The sequence below is a fragment of the Silene latifolia genome, chromosome 11 (assembly GCF_048544455.1).
Source record: "Silene latifolia isolate original U9 population chromosome 11, ASM4854445v1, whole genome shotgun sequence".
NCBI classification, from domain to species: Eukaryota; Viridiplantae; Streptophyta; class Magnoliopsida; order Caryophyllales; family Caryophyllaceae; genus Silene; species Silene latifolia.
In genome coordinates this window covers 17,571,604-17,593,437 of record NC_133536.1, presented here as the reverse complement: position 1 = coordinate 17,593,437, position 21,834 = coordinate 17,571,604, and the positions used below count along the sequence as shown (strand labels likewise).

Genomic DNA, 21,834 nt, shown 5'->3' with positions numbered 1-21,834 from the left:
TATCTCAATAATACCTTCCATAACCATAACCACCGAAATTGTGCCACAAACAGATACCATAGTATTTCTCAACAGCAAAAGTGACCAAGTAAACGTTAACAACCTACTGGGGCGAGAAGACAGAGTTTCGAAATGGTAAAACTAATTGTGGCCAAACAGGACTCTTGATATCAACAACTCCATTCATCCAACTATGAACACTGCAACGAAAGGGTGGCTCATTCAAAAGCCCACTGGTTCTCCCTGCGGACCTCCTCTTCTTCCTCAGGGGTGAAGTCGTTCTTGATGTTGAATGTCTTCCTGATCTCCTCTGGTGTCTTCCCTTTGATCATGTCAGCAACAGTTTGGCAGGTCAAGTCCAGCAAGCTCTTGATGTTCAGATAGTTAGCAGCCTGACAAGAGAACATTAACAATGTAAGCAATCGATTTTGGGAAGCATATACTGTAGCAAAACAATTTTAAACTAAACAAGGCTTATGAATCCGGGTCATCTCGGAAATAATAATCAACTAGCACCACTTTCCCCCACTCCCCATGGAGTATATTCCCATGAAAGAGGTTCAAATATGGGGACCCTTCTCGAAAACATAGGTTTAAGGTATACAATCCCCAAAAATCATTCTAACTGCTTCCCTATAGTATCCCCCTAAACGACTGCTTCAGCAAACTGTGAAACCAGCAAGTGCCAGACACTATGACCGCCACTAGTAAAATAGAGTTTTTTACCCACGCCAAGAATTCATTCAGATACACAAAACAGTTTGAGACTACGCCTTGAGTTCAACATTATATCCTCCATTTGCAAAAATATACAAAGCTTTCGCACTTCAACTAATAGACTAAAACTCAAACATACACTGAAGAGTCTGAACCTCACTAATGAAAACCAATACTGTATAAGGTAACACACGAGTAGACCGCTAGTATCCTCACAGTCTCAACACCCACATGTGACCTTTTACAATGGTAATTCTACACGTCCTCGTATGTCAATTCCATACAACATCCAACTTACCACAATTTAAGCAAAGATCAGTAGTAAATTACACTTTGTGTACATCATTCACTTCATGCTACAATTTAAGAGTAACGTACAGCTAAGATAGAAAACAGAAAACAGAAAACAGAAACCAGAATCATTCTTTGTTCAACTAAAATACCCCTACACATAATTTAGGGTTAGCATTAGGCAACCAGCTTTAACACACAGATAAAAAGCCGAATCTCAGAGCGCAAAACTATTACTACTCAAACCATCCCAAAGACGAGCATAATATCAACAAGACTAGTTGGTAAACCTAAAACTAACACTAAAAAACACAGCATAACAATCGAGTTAAAGAGCACAGCATACACAAAAACTCCCTCCACAACAATCATTCGCCATTGGGTATTTTAACTAAAGGTAAACAAATAATCGGAACAAAGAAAGTAGTTCTACACCATGAGACTTCCACAAGTAATCAAAATCACAAGAAACCCTCAACAACAATCAAAAATCTTACAAAAATACACAAAATATAAAATCACATAATTAATATGAGACCCAATCTATCAACAAGAAACCCTAAACCCACGGAAGATCCAAACTTATCAAAACTCAACAAAAGATACAATCTTTATCATCTCATGGCGTATAATTCGCATTAATCAACAAAAAACACTAAACGCAGAAAAAAGATCCAAACTTTATGGCAGTAACACAATAAAATAACCAAAATAACACAAGAAATCGACAAAAAAGCAACAAAAACACAAAAGATCCAAACTTTATGAAAAAAACAACGAAAAAATGAAAAGAAACATACCAAGATAAGATCAAACAGTGTATTCTGATCAACTTTGACAAACTCAGTATCCCAATTCTTAAGATCATCATCAACAGGAGTAGTACCAGTACCAGCAGCAGAAGTAGTAGTAGTTGTTTCACCCTTATTCTTCTCAGCAAATTCAACATGTTTCTTACAATACTCAATCACTTTGGACAAGATCTTACCAGTAACATTAGGAAGAGGGATTGCGTTATCAGCACAATCATCTTCAATCATGTGTTTGATTGTTTGAGATTCAAGAGCAACAATCTGATCAACCTCGAAATCTTCGCCGTCAGACGATTTCAGGAGGATCTTCTTTGTTGATTCGGTTGATTCCGCCATTGATTTAGGTTTGAGAGTGTTGTGAGGAGGAAACCCTAATTTTTTGTGTTCTTCCCTCTTTTGTGTTGTGGAAAGGTGGAGTTTTGATTTGTGAGGGAAATAGGTGCGGTGAGGTGGGTTATATATATAGGGTTGGAAGTTGAAGGGTTTGTTTTGGGTTTTGGCCTTTTGGGTTTGAGTTGGTTTAGTAAATTTACCAAAATTTGGAGTAAAAAAAAGAAAAGATGGAAAAATTACCAAAACCCTAGTTCGAAACTTGATAGGAGTAGGACTCTTTTTTATGATAGAGTTGGTTAAGATAAAATCTTTTATTTGACAATTTTGGAGTGAAATAGGTTACTAGAACTTGAAAAATTGACTCGACCCGTATTCGACCGACACCCGAACTCATGATCCGACACACCGATTATTATAAATAAAAATAACTTAATAATAGTTGACTCGAAAATTACTTGAACACGAAAATGATCAGGTCAAATCCGACCTGACCTGAACTCTGCAAACTCGAAATTGACTCAACCCGAACTAACTCGACCCGGTTGACTCATTTGTATGTCAGGTCTATAGGTTACTGATGATTTGGTAAATGGAAAAGTTATGGTTTTTATATTCGAGTAAGTTTTTATGGATACATTATTCCAACTAATATAGGGAGAATAGTGTAGGGAGTAATAGATTTCACTGTAAAGTCATATATGATTTCGCGGTTTACATTGATAAGACATTAGGTATCTTGAAAGTACATAGGTTCTTTTAACTGAAATAAAGTCCATCACTATAGGATATCATCTTTTTTCCTGATTATTGCATTTAATTTTAATGCTTTTCATTGAATATTCGAATTTTTTTCAAAATGAAGTTAGAGAGACCAATTTAGTAGGCCAAATTACTGATAAAGTCCAAATAGGATTAGTCATTGGAAAGAATTAATTTCATTTAACCTAAGAAGCGTCATCGGGAGATGTGATTCGCTAATAAGACCGCCATTTAAGTGGCGGTTTATAATGCATCGCAAATATCGAACCGTCATTGCGAGTGGCGGTTCGCTTATAACACCGTACTTCCCATCTCAGAATTCCAATCATATATATGTAAACATCTTAAATTTATAACTCCATTGTAGTTGGTAGTTGGGAAATGCAAAGAAGAGGCATTGTATAGCCGTATAGGAAAAGCAAAACATAATGAAAACAACTTTGGTAATGTAGAAAAAAGAAACTAGGATTTCCAAGATAAAATTATACAAACAATATTGTTAAATTCAGCATAAACTAGAGATATGGGCACGTCAATAGCCCCTTCATTGCATGTCCATTTCGAGAAGTATGGATCATCTTCATTACCTTTTCTCTCCATCTTAATACTTAATCCATCATAAAGAACTCGACAAATTTTAGATCATTATGGGAAAACAAAATGAAATGAATTAAGAAGATCCAAATACGAGTAACATTTTTGAGACCCTTCGCTTTTATGATTCACAGAGTCGTTAGTGTGGAAGTTAATTTTATGTCATCTTAATGCTAAGTTTACTTAGAAATTATTTGCTACAAGTCAATTAATTGAGCATTAAAGACGATTTTACATTAAGACAATCTCATAGACAGAAAAACAGAAAGAAAATCCTTAGTAAAATAGAGAAATTTTCATATATTTTCATCAAAAGTGCTAAAATAATGCCATGCTTCATATCCTTCAAGGAGCAATTCAACAATATTAATAAGAAAACATCTACTATTAATGCCTAGATGCACAATCAACAAATGAAAATTTCACTAAGATACATTATTATTCATCAACTAATTAATAAAACTAAAAACATACGCTAGAGAAACGATATTAAATTCAACCACTTCGAATCGATGCTTTTACCATCCAAAAGTTATAACAGGATCCTTTCCGTCACAACCTCTATAAAATCCAAACTTTGTGACTACCCAAGTATATTGACTATCACACATACCGCCACTTAAATCCACTTTAAAAACATCAATACTTTTTTCTCTATTTCCCCAAGTGAAATGGCAAAAATATAAAGTCGACATAATTACATTCAACCTGAAGTCCCATTTCAAATCTTCCCCGGCACGTAAGATACGCGTACCAAGATTATCGTCCGCGGACTGGCAACGTAACTTGATCCAACCACCCTCGACACCGTTAAGGACACGAACCGAATACTTCTTGAATTGATATTGCCCTAAAGTTTGCATGAACATAACTTGAAGGAGTGTTGTGCATAACAATAGAGTGATCATGCGGTTATTGGATAAAATGCGACTCATTTTGTTGTGTTTTTGTTTTGTTAATAATTTGGTTGAATTTGACATTTTAACAATTTGACCTTGGACTATATATATACACACGTATAGTGATTTCATATTTGTGAAGAGGTATATCTTGTGTCGTTTCAGAAATTAGTATTTTCACGAAAAATTATGTACGTACGCTTTCGCATGCAACATTGTGTACGGTGTATGTGTAGAGGTGGCAAACGGGTCATTCAGATCAGTTTCGGTTTGGGTTCTTTCGGATCAGGTTATTTTGGTTTATCTTTTTTTTTTTCGATTTCAGTTCGGTTCAACTCAGGTTGGATTCAGTTTTCACTTTTAATCGGTTGTAGATATTTCGGATCGGTTCAGGTTCGAGTTGGGTCAATATCGGTGCAAATAAAGTTCGAATCGGGTTAATATCAGAGCAGATGAAATTCGAGTCAGGTCATAATCGGATCGGATGTCAAGGGATTAGGTCTTTATTCAAAACATTGGATATAATACGAATAATATTTTTTAAAAAGTAATAAATAATGTTTTTTTGTATAACTACGATATAATATTAATTCATTGACGTCAAATGGGTGACACTCATGTACAAAAAGACACCCTAGATGTGACGCCTAGGTACATTCGGGTCATTTCGGGTTTCAATGTTGGGTTTCTGTCATCTATGTACGGGTTTAAATCGGTTCAGGTATATATCGGTTCGGATTAAAACAGTTCGGGTTGAAACAGTTCAGGTTCATTCGATTTTGGGTCTATTTTGGATATTACAAATTCGGTTCGATTTCGAATAAATTCAGGTCGATTCAGGTTCCGGGGTGAAATTCAGTTATACCTTTCGGGTGTACGGTCAGGTGTCGATTCAAGTATTTTCGATCGGTTTTTCGGGTTCGGTATAATTTTGCCAGGTCTATGTATGTGTCAATGTATGTACGTATTAATTCAAGTTTATATCAATGTTTATGTTTATGCGGAAATTCAAGACAGAGAAATTATTCAAAGTCCTATTTCCAAAAAAAAAATATATATATTCAAAGTCAATTTTCGAGGTTGTTTGTTCAATGGATATGGTCTATGGAGGATTGGGGTAGAGGTGAGCAAATGGCCCAAGCCTAGTGGGTTCAGTCTAGTCCGCTTTTTTGAAAGGCTTGGGCCATTTATTTAGGTCCAATATTGAACATGGGGCGTTCAAAAAGACCCAATGTAATTTTGGGTCGGGTTTGGACCAAGCTTTCGGCTAAAATTTTAACCCGATCTTACCTAAATTTATTAAATATTGATAAAATCACAAAATGAAATCTCTATTTTCAGATTTGCATCAAAATTTTAAAGGGTAGAAGTGTATTTGTACTAACCAAAGTTGGAGCAATCTAGCAGTAACAAGAATTATGAACTCAATGCTTAAGCAAACAAGAAATAACTAGTATAGATCCCGCGCAAATGCGCGGTTTTTTAGATAGGGATATTAGAGAATGTAACAATTTTACTATTGGTATTTAATAGTGTAAATCCCGCACATTTGCGGTATATATAGAGGTTTTATTTTTAGTTATTATTTAAATATTTTAAATTGATATATTATTAATTTTTCATATTTTTCATATACCTCATCGTATTTCGATATGAGAAAAAAATGAACTATGAACTAATCAAGAGAATTTAGTAAAGTTATAAAATATGTTTAATGATTTTTTTCTTTAACATAAAACTAATTATTACAAATAATAAATTTTCTCAAGTTATGTTAATGATTTTTTTTTTTTTTTTGTGATGAAGCTAATTATATCAGTTTAATATTTTGTTTTATACAAAATGTGTCAAGTCATTCTCTCATACTCCCTCCGTCCCGGTCATTTGTTGTCCTTTTCCATTTTGGGGTGTCTCAGTCATTTGTTGTCCTTTCTATTTTAGGAATGCATTTGATGAACAATTTACTCATTCACACTCAATTTAGTCCACGTGTCATTTAGTAATTGGTTCTCTCCTCTTTTCTTGTTCTTTGTGCCAAAACAAAAGGACAACAAATGACCGGGACGGAGGGAGTATATAATAATACATAACAAAAATTTAGAAATTTACAGTTTATAAAATTATAGTGAATTTATCTTCTTTAATTAAAATATTATAATTTAGATTTTCAAAGAAAATATTATTATTTGATTAAAAGGTTATATTTTGAGGAAATGATAATAATTTAAAGAAAGAAGTATTTTTGTTTTCTTATTTAGCTTGATACCTTTTTGGAGGAAAACTTTTGAGAATTTTATTCTCTTAGTATATAGGAGGATTCATTCCAAATTTTATACCTTCAAATTATATAGAACTCGACAAATTTTAGATCATAATGAAAACAACTTTGGTAATGTAGAAAAAAGAAACTAGGATTTCCAAGATAAAATTATACGGAGTAAAACTATATTGTTAAATTCAGCATAAACCAGAGATATGGGCACGTCAATAGCCCCGGCCTTCATTGCATGTCCATTTCGAGAAGTATGATTATCTTCATTACCTTTTCTCTCCATCTTAATAGTTAATCCATTATATAGAACTCGACAAATTTTAGATCATTATGGGAAAACAAAATGAAATGAAGAAGACCCAAATACGAGTAACATTTTTGAGACCCTTCGCTTCTATGATTCACAGAGTCGTTAGTGTGGAAGTTAATTTTATGTCATCTTAATGCTAAGTTTACTTAGAAATTATTTGTTACAAGTCAATTAATTGAGTATTGAAGACGATTTTACATTAAGACAATCTCGTAGACAGAAAAACAGAAAGAAAATCGTCCTTAGTAAAATAGAGAAATTTTCATATATTTTCATCAAAAGTGCTAAAATGCCATAGTTCATGTCCTTCAAAGAGCAATTTGACAATATTAATTAAAAAAACATCTACTAGTAATGCCTAGAGGCACAATCAACAAATGAAAATTTCACTAAGATACATTATTATTCATCAACTAATTAATAAAACTAAAAACATACGCTAAAAAAACAATATTAAATTCAACCACTTCGAATTGATGCTTTTACCATTCAAAAGTTATAACAGGGTCCTTTCCATCACAACCTCTATAAAATCCGAACTTCGTGACTACCCAAGTATATTGACTATCACACATACCGCCACTTAAATCCACTTTAAAAACATCAATACTTTTTTCTCTATTTCCCCAAGTGAAATGGCAAAAATATAAAGTCGACATAATTACATTCAACCTGAAGTCCCATTTCAAATCTTCCCCCGTACGTAAAATATGGGTACCAAGATTGTCATCCGCAGATTGGCAACGTAACTTGATCCAACCACCCTCGACGCCGTTAAGGACACGAACGGAATACTTCTTGAATTGATATTGCCCTAGAGTTTGCATGAACATAACTTGTAGGAGTGTTGTGCATAACAATAGAGTGATCATGCGGTTATTGGATAAAATGTGACTCATTTTGTTGTGTTTTTGTTTTGTTAATAATTTGGTTGAATTTGACATTTTTACAATTTGACCTTGGACTATATATATACACGTTTAGTGATTTCATATTTGTGAAGAGGTATATCTTGTGTCGTTTCAGAAATTAGTGTTTTTACGAAAAATTATGTACGTACGCTTTCGCATGCAACATTGTGTACGGTGTATGTGTCAATGTATCATGTATGTACGTATTATAATTCAAGTTTATATCAATGTTTATGTTTATGCGGAAATTCAAGATACGGAAATTATTCAAAGTCGTATTTCCAAAAAAAAAAAATATTCAAAGTCAATTTTCGAGGTAGTTTGTTCAATGGATATGGTCTATGGAGGATTGGGGTAGAGGTGAGCAAATGGCCCAAGCCTAGTGGGTTCAGACTAGTCCGCTTTTTTGAAAGGCTTGGGCAATTTATTTAGGTCCAATATTGAGCATGGGCCGTTCAAAAAGACTCAATGTAATTTTGGGTCGGGTTTGGGCCAAGCTTTCAGTTCAAATTTTAGCCCGGTCTTACCTAAATTTATTAAAGAGGACAATTTTTTTAAGATTTTATATATGAAACTAGTTTGAATGCTCGTGCGTTGCAACGGGATAATTAACTTATTTATAATGCAAAAAAAAAACGTTATAAGGGTTTAATGTTCACATTTTATGTCTAATGATTTGCTTACACATTATTAAAATATTCTTTCAAAAAAAAATAAAAGATTAATATATACGTGGGTTAACTCTTATTTATAATCACCCCACCTTATATTAATCTTTCTATGTGGGACACTTATACCAAACTTAGATTATTTTTTTGATGTGGGACAATTCTACTATTTATACGTATTATATATTCATCAAACCTGCATTGTTTTTCAATGTGGGACGTACAAATAACATACTCATAATTACACCATTTTTTTTGCATTTAGTTCGACATCCAACCAGATCCCGAATATCGAATACGGACAATTGCTACTCATTATATCTAATAGTTATATTTAAATTTAATACTATGATCAAGTGCTCTTCATTAATAATGTTCCGACATTAACTTAGTTTGAATGCCCGTGAGTTGCAAAAAAAGTAAAGGATTAATATATATACGTGGGTTAACTTATTTATAATCATATAATCACTCCGCCTTATACTAATATTTTGGTGTGGTACAATTCTACTATTTATAAGTAATATATTCACCAAACTTGGATTATTTTTCTGATGTGGGACAATTTTACTATTTATACGTAATATATATTCATCAAACCTGCATTGTTTTTCAATGTGGGACAAATATCATACTCAGAATTACATCATTTTTTTTGCACTTTGTTCGACATCCAACCAGATCCCGAATACCGAATACGAACAATTGCTACTCATTTATCTATTAGTTATATTTAAATTTAATACTATGATCAAGTACTCTCCATTAATAATGTTCGACATTAACTTAGTTTGAGTGTCTGTGCGTTGCAACTGGGCAATAACTTATTTATAATGGAAAAAAAAAAGTTATAAGGGTTTAATATTTATATGCTATGTGAGACTATGTCTAATGATATGTTTACATATTATTAAAATATCTCTTTCAAAAAAAATAAAGGATTAATATATACGTGGGTTAACTTATTTATAATCATATAATCACTCCACCTTATACTAATCTTTTGGTGTGGTACAATTCTACTATTTATAAGTAACATATTCACCAAACTTGGATTATTTTTCTGATGTGGGACAATTCTACTATTTATACGTAGTATATATTTGTATTTGTTTTTCTTCAATTTTTTATAGCATAATTGAGATACGGAAATTTTCCGTGGTACCCCTTAATTTTGTCAGATTTTCCATGTTACCCCTACTTTTAAGAATCTGCCTATGGTACCCTTGAGGTTACATTTTTTTTTGCCCATGGTACCCCCTAATGTAAAGGTTGTTAAATGGACGTTAAGTTTGATAGCGTGACAATAAAATAAAAATTAAAAAATAATACCACTTTTATTGTTTTATTGGTACAGATTTCTCTCTCTTTTAAATGAAAATTTAATTAACTACTATATCATTATAATATTGGAAATTTCTCATGGTAACCTTGAACTTTGATAGATTACACATGGTACCCCTAATTTTAAGTTTCTACAAATGGTACCCATGTGTTCACCTTTTTCTTTCCCAGATTACCACTTGAATATAAAATAAGAAATACAGAGTATATATTATATATAATAACTAAAAGATTTTCCAAAGATTAACTTAGTTTGAGTGTCTGTGCGTTGCAACTGGGTAATAACTTATTTATAATGCAAAAAAAAAAAGTTATAAGGGTTTAATATTTATATGCTATGTGAGATTATGTCTAATGATATGTTCACATATTATTAAAATATCTCTTTCAAAAAAAATAAAGGATTAATATATACGTAGGTTAACTTATTTATAATCATATAATCACTCCACCTTATACTAATCTTTTGGTGTGGTACAATTCTACTATTTATAAGTAATATATTCACCAAACTTGGATTATTTTTCCGATGTGGGACAATTCTACTATTTATACGTAGTATATATTTGTATTTGTTTTTCTTCAATTTTTTTTTATCATAATTGAGATACGGAAATTTCCCGTGGTACCCCTTAATTTTGTCAGATTTTCCATGTTACCCCTACTTTTAAGAATCTGCCTATGGTACCCTTGAGGTTCCATTTTTTTTGCCCATGGTACCCCCTAATGTAAAGGTTGTTAAATGGACGTTAAGTTTGATAGCGTGACAATAAAATAAAAATTAAAAAATAATACCACTTTTATTGTTCTATTGGTACGTATTTCTCTCTCTTTTAAATGAAAATTTAATTAACTACTATATCATTATAATATTGGAAATTTCTCATGGTAACCTTGAACTTTGATAGATTACACATGGTACCCCTAATTTTAAGTTTCTACAAATGGTACCCATGTGTTTACCTTTTTCTTTCCCAGATTACCACTTGAATATAAAATAAGAAATACAGAGTATATATTATATATAATAACTAAAAGATTTTCCAAAGATTAACTTAGTTTGAGTGTCTGTGCGTTGCAACTGGGTAATAACTTATTTATAATGCAAAAAAAAAAAAGTTATAAGGGTTTAATATTTATATGCTATGTGAGACTATGTCTAATGATATGTTCACATATTATTAAAATATCTCTTTCAAAAAAAATAAAGGATTAATATATACGTGGGTTAACTTATTTATAATCATATAATCACTCCACCTTATACTAATCTTTTGGTGTGGTACAATTCTACTATTTATAAGTAATATATTCACCAAACTTGGATTATTTTTCTGATGTGGGACAATTCTACTATTTATACGTAGTATATATTTGTATTTGTTTTTCTTCAATTTTTTTTTTTATCATAATTGAGATACGGAAATTTCCCGTGGTACCCCTTAATTTTGTCAGATTTTCCAAGTTACCCCTATTTTTAAGAATCTGCATATGGTACCCTTGAGGTTCCATTTTTTTTGCCCATGGTACCCTCTAATGTAAAGGTTGTTAAATGGACGTTAAGTTTGATAGCGTGACAATAAAATAAAAATTAAAAAATAATACCACTTTTATTGTTTTATTGGTACAGATTTCTCTCTCTTTTAAATGAAAATTTAATTAACTACTATATTATTATAATATTGGAAATTTCTCATGGTAACATTGAACTTTGATAGATTACACATGGTACCCCTAATTTTAAGTTTCTACAAATGGTACCCATGTGTTCACCTTTTTCTTTCCCAGATTACCACTTGAATATAAAATAAGAAATACGTAGTATATATTATAATAACTAAAAGATTTTCCAAAGATTAACTTAGGTTAGAGATCATTATTCTAGAGACAGTAATACAAACTCTTTTAAGAGCTCTCTCTGACAATACTTAAGAGAATCAAAAAAATTTAGGTTATGACTTCTATTTATAATCATAAGATCACTTTGCCTTATGTTAATCTTCCGATGTGGGACAATTCTAATATTTATACATAGTATCACTACTACAGATACAGGCTATAACAACGGTCAAAAACCGTTGTTATATAAAAAAGCGGACGTTGTTAAAGCGTCCGTTGTAGAAGGTTTTAACAACGGTTAGTTTTCTTACGGAAACCGTTGTTAAAACTATTAACAACGGTTTTAAATATAAAAATCCGTTGTGGAAAGTGTGACTCAATTTTGGGGGGAAAGTTATAACAACGGGTTTTAATATACAAAACCGTTGTTATAACTAAAGACAACGGGTTGTTTGTAAATAACCGTTGTTGTTTGTTCTTAAAAAATAAAAAAAAATTAAATTAAATATTACTAGCTATAAATATTAAAGCATCCTTTACCAACATATTAAAGCATCCTTTACTAACATTCATTAATTGAAACAACATGGCAATGAACCCTAATTTTATCAACAACGAAGAATGGCTTACACAAACGATTGAAGATGATGGGAAGGTTCTCGCCAGGGCTTCCGCCGATCAACACCCATTAATCAAAGCATCCCTTGAACATCAACGGAATTATTGGATTAAGAGGCGTGAAGCGGTCCGGCTTGTCAACAAAGCCTCATCATCATCATCATCTTCATACCCTAGTCTCACTGTTACTACGCAACTTGGTGCGCGACAGAGATATGTTGAGTTGTACTCTTCCAACCTTATCTCCACATGCAAGTCGTGTCCTTGCATATATTCAATCTGTTATTGCAAAATATGAAGCCAATGACCCCGGAAGTTAGCGGTATACCAGAGTGGCGTGATTGGTGGCAGGTTGAGAAGCGCTTTTTACGCTTAACCGGGGTTGTTCCGGCTTATTATACATCTTTTGATTTTCGATAATTCTTTGTAATGTATTTGGTTTAAAATTAAATGAAATGATCATTTTGAAAGTGTTGAGTTATGCTTGTTTGATTTGCTTCCATTTTTTCAACTCCATAGATCTATCAGTCATCATCAAGATCTGATTATGGCACAACTTCCTAACATATATGGCACAACTTCCTAACATATATATTAATTAAAAAACAACTCAACTCACACATTAGTATAAATACATTGCATTATCTCAACTAACATGCATTTCCATTATCTCAATATATTCTCCAAACCCTAATCGCTAAAACATGCTCGATCCGTCATTGAAGGACGCCAAAGAAGATGGAAATGAAATAATTAGAAACACATACATGGAAATGAAATAATTAGCAGATGCTGAACGGAACCTAATGGTCGATAAAAACACATACATTGAAATGAAATAATTAGAACAATAAAATAATGACGATGAAACAAACCTGATAATTACAGAACGTACGTAAAGAGACGATGAAATCAACAGTGACGGCGAGAAGATAAAGCGACGATGAGAAAGAGAGAAAGAGACGATGAGAAAGTGTGTGTTTTGTGTTTGTGTTTTGTGTTTGTGTTTGGCTGCTGCTGGGTTTGTGTTTGTGTATTAAGGTTTGTGTTTTGTGGCTGCAGCAGACTTGTGTTTGTGTGGTTTATAGTATGGAAGGTATTGACAACGGTTATTAAACAACAACCGTTGTGAAATATGTTTTGACAACGGTTGTAAAAAACACCCGTTGTTAAATAAGTTTTAACAACGGGTTTCAAAAATAACCGTTGTGATTACTTTTCACTAACTTTGCGCCAATTTTGCGCCAAATTATTAACAACGGTTGTGCATGGGTGACCCGTTGTTAAAACTAATAACAACGGTTTTTATAACCATACCCGTTGTAATTTAGTTTAGTAAAATTCGCGCCATACATTCTACAACGTCTATTGTGATTTTCGTGAATAATCGTTGTTAAAGGGGCGTTGTAGTTGCCTGGATTTGTAGTAGTGTATATTCACCACACTTACATTACTTTTCAATGTAGGACAACTAAATACACCATTTTTTTGTACCTACTTTGACATCAACCCGATTTAATAATGAGAAATGACAATAAAATCTACAATCTAATGATAACATTTTTTTGTCACAATCTAATTATATAATTTTCATACGATATTTTTTTGTTAAATGAAATATAAAGTTTTTATATCAAAATTATAAACATCACTTTAATATAATATAGAAAATGTATATATATGAGACAGTTCTATTATTTATACATAATATATTCACTACACCTACATTATTTTTCAATGTGAGACATATAACATACTAAAAAGTATATTTTTTATATACCAAAAATTTGGGTTAATACCTAAGTTTCAAGGATCCCTCATATTTATATTTATAGAATCATTCTACCGTATACTATTCTTTCGATGTGAGATACATAATTTAATTATTTAGACATAGTATGTTCATCATGCCTACATTATTTTTCAATGTGAAAGATATAACATACCAAGAATTACACGTCTCTTCTTAAAAAAACCACTACTGTATACATATTATTTTTCTTTAAAGGTAAAATTCAGAAGACAACCATTAGTAAAATCTTTAGTTTTGTACTGTGTCAGGAGACTACCATTAGTAAAACCTTTAGTTTTGTATTTTTTGATTTTCATGTTCATGTTCTTAACTCTTTCCCGGGTATTTCCCAACGATTTCCACTTTATTTTTTATATCATATCGTAGATAATGATAGAAAATCTTAAGAGCTCTTTAAAACAATATTTATGAGACTCAATAAATTTTGGGTGGATACATAAGTTCCAAATATGCCTCCTATTTATAATCATAGGATCACATCACCTTATAGTAATCTTTCGATGTGGGACAATTCTACTATTTATATGTAGTATATTCACCACACCTACGTTATTTTCCAATGTGGGACAAAACATACTAAAAATTACACAATTATAAATTATAAATTATAAATTATAAATTAAAGGATAATTATTCACCACACATAATTTTAGTTTGACAAGGGTGTGTAAAATTATAAATTAAAGGATAATTATATAGTTTTAGTATAACTGTTGAGTGATTAAATAAATTTTTTAAACGTTTATTTTTACTCAAATGATGAATCTACAAAAAACATGGTTAATCGAGAAAACAAAAAAAAAAGTTGGATGAGAGTAGTTAGGCCAAACATATAAATTTTATAAGAAATTACTTTTACAAAAGTATGACCAAACAACCAAAAATTTTCCCAAAAGTAGCTTGTGAATAAACTCCATCAAAAAAGGAAAAACTATTTTACTCAAGTAAGGTCAAACAGCACCTTAATGTCTAAGATACTCACACCAAAAGTTGAGTCAATCTGGCAAATCTCTTTTTATGTGCTGATACAGGCTGAAGGAGATATTCCATATATCCATATGTTGACTCAAGTCTATGAAAAAACATCTTCCGTTTTTCTTTTGGTATGAGTCTTTTGGATTTTACTGAAATCTAATCTTATTTTTTCTGAAGTTATTTCTTCATTACGGTTTGGGGATCTCTTTGTTTTTTCCTTTAGAATTATTTACACTTATAATTTTGGAAGACCAATTTGTAGGTTTATTTACTATATTATTCTTTAATTCTTGGTTGGGGCTTTGTATTTTTGTAGTGACTTTCTTTTGAGTTTACTTTTTTTTTGCCATTTTTTTTATGATTGATTCCAGGTTTTCATAGATTTTCTTTCACATTTCTCATCCGCGAGGATGATATAGGTTAATTCGATCAATCTAGTTTTCTCACTTGACAAGTCGTAAATCTTAGGGCACAAAAAGACTATTTGAGCCCAAAGCCCGATCTTGTTCATAGGGTTGGGTTTGAACTTACAAAATAGGGCCATACATTCTGCCCGGCCCAAACTTATTATGCTAATTATAGTCGGCAATGTTTGGTAAACGGCATATTGACCAATTTTTAGCATATTCAAGGGTTTTAGCATGTTTGACCAATCAATATGCTAATTTTAGTGTTTGGTAAACAGCATATTAAAACAACATATTTAGGGTCAATATGTTGTTTTACAATTGGGGAAGTTTGGTAAACGGCGGATTGGAAAATTTTCAGCATATTCAAGGCTTTTAGCATGTTTGATTCACCAATCTACTATCTTGAGTGTTTGGTAAATGACATATACAAAGAGTAGATTGGAGCTTAATCTACTATTTTCCAATATGCTGGTCTACCCAACATATTCACATTAGTAGATTGTGAAATATGAATCCGTCAACAATCTACATATAGATACAACAATCTATTAACCAAAATCTGTTAATTACCAAACATTTTTACTAAATCTGCTAATTGAAATATACTAGTCAAACCTGTTAATCCAATCTGACATTTATAATCTGCTTGACCAATCTGCTTATGCTAATATCAATACGCTGCTTACCCAGCATATTGGTTAGCATATTGTAAAATAGGAAATTTTTCTCCATTTTACAAAGAAAGCTAACAATCTACTAATCGTAATCTACCAATTACCAAACACTCAAATTAATTCTGCTAATTATAATATGCTAGTCAAACCTTCTAATAAAATTTCTCATTTATAATCTGCTTTTGCAATCTGCTTATGCTGGGCACAAATCATTATTAAAGATAAAATTAGTACATTTATTATGTAATAGGTACAAAATTACTATGTCACGGTCAACAATAAAAAGGTTCACGAAATATAAATAAAAAGATACAGAAGATCAGTCTCTCAATAACTTATTGAAAGACCGTCTCTCCCAAGTTTTAGTGTTACCGAACACCCCCAATATGTTGGTCAAGCCTTCTAATAAAGTTGTCATTTATAATCTGTTTATGTTGAAATTAATCCGCTGATTACCAAATAAGGTCAAAATTAGAGCTGATCAAAAGGGGGCTTAGGCCAGACACGGGTCGGGCCGAACTGTTAAAAAAGTGTCCGACGGGCCTTATTTTATAGACCGAGCCCGCTAAGCGGGCCAGTTTCCACTGTCCGTACCTAGGGGTGGGCAGAATCCGGCCCGGACCGGAAAAATGGACCGGTCCGGACCGGAATCGAGTGGACCGGAACCGGAATTAAAAATTCCGGTCCGGTCTCCAGTCCACCATTTTCCAAGTTTCTGGTTTCCGGTCCGGACCGGTTTGGACCGGAATGCCCGAAATTATGGTTATTTTCATTTGTTTTCTTAAAATTGTATTTTTATTCCGGTCCAGACCGGTCCAATTGACCGAAATTTGAAAAAGTGGGTAATTCCGGTCCAACCGGCCCGGTCCGGTCTTGGACCGGAATTTTTTCGGTCCGGTCCCAGACCTGAATTTTTGTAATCCGGTCCGGTCCCGGTCCGTGAATTTTACCGATTCCGGTTCCGGTCCGGACCGGTGCCCACCCCTGTCCGTACCCGCTCACTTCAAGAGAGCGGGCCGGCCCGCTGGTCTGACTAAAATCAAATAAAGAAGTTAGTATTTCTATTAAAACACAAGTTTGTTATCGCGTCATCCCACTAAAATTTACCAATTGTCTTTAAAAGCTTACCCTTAATAAAGTATACTAATCTTCAAAATATAAGTTTACTAGATTTTGAAAAAAAAAATACAAGTTTGGCAATGTTCTCCTATAAACATCAAAATTTCATTTTTCATTTTTGCCTTGGTCTTTGTGCGGCATTGATGGCGGTTACATAAACTTTTTTGTAAATACTTGAAAGGTACTATCTTTATACGACGATCCTGTTAGCATGTCCATTCTCGGCGAATCTATATACGACAAGTGTAAATCCGACAATCTCCCAGTTATACGTAAGACATAATATTCATTTGCGCTACCTAATTAGTTTAGAGTGTACAAATTATAAATAAAATGAGCAGAGAACGACGGAGGATCGAGGGTATGATGCCTTTTATGGGGTTACTTTTAATAGCAGACCTAACGGGCTGTCCATGGTAATTTTGTTTAGTTCAAGCCCGTCCATTTATTCTAACGGACGTAGTTTTCTTGTCCATTACCCGTTTATTTTTTGTTTTTTCTTATCCAAGTCCGTTATATTAGCGAGCTAAACGGGTCGACCCGCACTTGAGCAGCTCTAGTCAAAATACAACTCTTGAACTTATATGTCGTCATTAAGGTGACATATTTCCATGTGAAGCCAATTTGTACAAACTCATTTTACATGGACTATCCAAATCTACTATCCCAAGTTTTCATATGGGCCGTATATCATGTACATTACCCATGACATGAATATCCCAAAACAAATTGTCTAATTTTTTGGATAACAAAACATCACTTCACTTTATCTTCAACAAAACCCATTTATTTCCCCACCATTATCACTTCCCACTTTTTTCCTCTTCTTCTTCTCCCTCTTGCCAAAATTCCACTGGTTTTCAATTACAAAAGAATTTCAATATAGATTAATAATAATAATAAATAATAATAATAATAAATAATAGTAATAAAATATTGTTATGGAGAGGTTGATTTACTCTTCACCTCTCCCCTCAAAGCTCCACCTTAAACCATGTCCATGTCCATATCCTTATCTACCCCAACTAGGCCGAGTCACAACCCGCAAACTCGGCGAGTCATACCGAGCCAACTCGGCATTTCCATTGAAACATGACGAGTTCAACTCGAGGGTGTCTTGTTTTTCCAAGAAAATTGAGACCCATTTGGTTAATTCTTCACCTGATTCATCAATTCCACGCGGGTCTTCGCCAGAATTCAGTTTTAGTAATTTCAAGTTGCAAAAGGTGTGATCTTTGCTTAATATCATTGTTAAAATTATTGTGATTCATTGCAATTTTAATTTTGGGATATTCGGAAACAGTCTTTTTGTGTTGCTAGCTAAAATAAGGTTGAGGTTGCGTACATTCGACCCCTTTACCCTGCAATTTACGGGAGCCTTTGAGATAATGGGGTTATGCTGTTGTTAATGTTGACCTGATGGGTTTTGATGTGATGGTTTACCCTTAATTTGATAAGGAATGTGAATTGTATTAGCCTCGCCCCAGTCAATAGTTTACATTTGCTTTATTTTTCCCGACAATATAAAGTAAACTATTGACGTGGACAGAGGGAGGAATTGATATTGCTGGGTTATATTTAGTGTGGAAAGCTAATGTTCCACCTACTGATGAGATCATAGTGTTAGTGTGATGATTTTTTTGCTCTTAATATGATCAGAAAGTAATTAGTTATGACTTATGACTACATATTTTCGTGTTTTTGTACAATTAGTTATGAAAGACATGTGTAGGAATTAGGGATATGCTACAATGAAGAGATTGTAGAGGATTATATTACCAAATTTAGCAAAAATGTTGGTGTTGTTATTGTTAGGTACTAAATCTACTGATGGCCCTTGTTTGAGGATTTTCTTTGTGTAAAGGTACTGCGAATCGTGACCCATAACATTAAGAATGCTTGGTTTTTATGATGTCAAAGAAGTGGCCAGGGCAGCACAAATATAAGTCGGGGGGGGTTCGATTGTGCATCCTTTCATATAGAGGTTCGAAGTCTTTACCACCAGGCTTAAACCTCATCCAAAGAATTGGTTGGTATATTTACAGATATACTCTGCCGACCTAAGAAATTGTCAGTTAAAAAGGCGAAAGGATAATTCTGCAATGGCATATTATGAAATGGATAATTATCTTTACGTAGGTTAGGAACTAGGAACTAGGAAGTGCTAAAATGTTGCTATCTGAATGTCCTTGAAATCTTGTGGATGCATGGTCTGAAGTTGTAGGCTATTCTTGCTGGTGTTATGCCGTTACTACTTACTATGTCTGTCACAGTTCAAGTAGATATATTCATCATCTCCTTCTTTAATAAATAGAACACTAAGCTTGCAAATTTGTTTGCTCCTCGAGATACTGAGCAGTGAGCACCAAGTTTTGAGCAGCTTTGAGCCTTGAAAACAGTAACTTACTAGTGAATTCCATGTGAGCCTTGTTTGATGCTTATGCAATACACTGTGGTTTAAGTACTTGAGGTAGTGAGCTTGAAGATGGATTCTTATTTGAGAGGGATGACTAGGTCATTTAGTAATTTCTGAACGATAGTCCGCCAATAATGTCATCTTTAGGTCTATTCATGTTGAGTGGAATTCCAGGGGCCTAATGCCATATGTGTGCCTTATTACTATGAAAGAAGCTTTATGCAAGTGCTGTCATGTCATTTCCTACTCATTGTCAGTGAAATTAGATGCGAGAATTTCGAACTGTGGCATCAAGTTCATGACTATGCTTTGGGTTTCATCTTTTAGGGAGCAAGATTTTCAGGAGTTTTGGGTCATCATATATGGTAATACCTTTTTCTGGCACATACGGCAGCTACGGATTTGTTTGGAATCTTTGGACACAATAATAGGATAGGAGGGAGAGGGAAATGGATGAAGAGGAAGGGGAAAGAGAATGGAGCATGGTGTTTGCCTTCCAAATCTCTTCTACGATGGAAGGATTTTAATTCGGCTTGTAAGGAATTTCATCTTTCCTTTCCTTCCAGCCAAACCTATTATCCAAATAAGCGAAATTATTTAGCTCCCATTCCCACCATCCAAAGAAGCAGTAATTGTGTGATTTATGACTTGAGCTTTCCTTTATGGTATTGAGGCAACTTTCTTTCTTCTCGACCTACAAGGGATTGAGATGTTCAACTCGAAATGTAAAATGCATATTTCATGTATGTGTTGCAACATAATTTTCTTTAGGAACCTAGTACATGCTGATTTATCCAGAAAAGCTTATACCTTCGTTGTTCTCGTGAATTGTTTACTTTTGCTTTTAGATCGGCTTTTTGTCTAAACATAGGCAAATGGAATAGCACGTCCAAGACTCGCCCACCACCGTACAAGGCATTAAAAAAGGAAATGTTAAAATTTGGTGAAGATAGAGTAAAATGGAAAACATAAACTATTGGCAGAGACAACGAGTACATTATAATCTGATGCTGGTTTTTAACAATATGATTGGAGCTGATATTATTAAGTTTCTTTTCAGGCAATTACCGTTGGGAAACTCGTTCTACTTTGTACTCTTGCAATGGTCGTAGTTAACCCAGCCCTTCCACTACCAGCTTTTGCAAGCTTTCAAACCGCCACTAAGGCTGGTGGTGCTGTCGGAAGTGGACTCCTTCGCACTGAGCTACTGAGTAGTGCATGGACCGGTTTCTTTGCTGGTTGCTTGCACACACTGTCAGGACCCGACCACCTTGCTGCTTTGGCCCCTCTTTCAATAGGCCGGACCCGAATGGAAAGTGCTGCCGTTGGAGCCCTTTGGGGATGTGGCCATGATGCCGGGCAATTAATTTTCGGCTTAGTATTTCTTCTACTCAAGGATCGGCTCCACATTGAAATCATTCGAACCTGGGGCACAAGAGTGGTAGGCTTAACCCTATTAATTATCGGTGCCATGGGTATTAAGGAAGCATCAGAAGTTCCAACCCCTTGTGTCGCTCTAGAAAATGGCGAGTGTGATGTTGGCGGTTATGAAACTGTAGGAATCCCAGTTGTTGCGAAGAAGAAAAAGATTGGGTTTGCAACATTTGCTACAGGGATCGTTCATGGGCTTCAACCAGATGCCCTTATGATGGTTCTTCCGGCCCTTGCATTGCCATCGAGATTGGCTGGGGCCGCATTCTTGGGTATGTTCTTGGTTGGGACGGTTGTTGCAATGGGTGGGTATACTGTATTCATCGGGTCCTGTAGCGAGGCATTGAAAGACCGAGTCCCCAGAATAACTGAGAAACTCACCTGGGCTTCTTCACTTATTGCTATTGGCCTTGGGTTGGCTATCATTATTAGTCAATTTTTCGGGTTCAGCTTGTATTAGGCCTACATTCTGTCAGATTTGTTTTCTTAGGTAATTGTTTGGCATTTTAGGAATGATTTTGAGCATTTGGTAACCATATTTATTCTCTAGAGAGTTGCTATTTTTGTTGCTTTCAAATGTAAAATTTCCTACCAAGATAACTAGTATCATGTCAGTGTTAATTTTTTTT

General features: G+C 33.8%; 2 protein-coding genes across 2 annotated transcripts; one reads left to right on the top strand and one right to left on the bottom strand.

Moving 5' to 3' along the window:
• Nucleotides 1–2,270, bottom strand: LOC141611259 (SKP1-like protein 1B). Its single transcript, XM_074429760.1, has 2 exons — nt 1,809–2,270; nt 1–392 (listed from the first exon to the last, which is right to left on the bottom strand). Exons 1-2 carry the CDS (start codon nt 2,154–2,156, stop codon nt 219–221), a joined length of 522 nt encoding a protein of 173 aa, XP_074285861.1. The 5' UTR covers nt 2,157–2,270; the 3' UTR covers nt 1–218.
• A 15,884-nt stretch (nt 2,271–18,154) lies between these two features.
• On the top strand, nt 18,155–21,834 carry LOC141611258 (chloroplast protein FOR GROWTH AND FERTILITY 2-like). Its single transcript, XM_074429759.1, has 2 exons — nt 18,155–18,584; nt 20,835–21,834. Exons 1-2 carry the CDS (start codon nt 18,300–18,302, stop codon nt 21,663–21,665), a joined length of 1,116 nt encoding a protein of 371 aa, XP_074285860.1. The 5' UTR covers nt 18,155–18,299; the 3' UTR covers nt 21,666–21,834.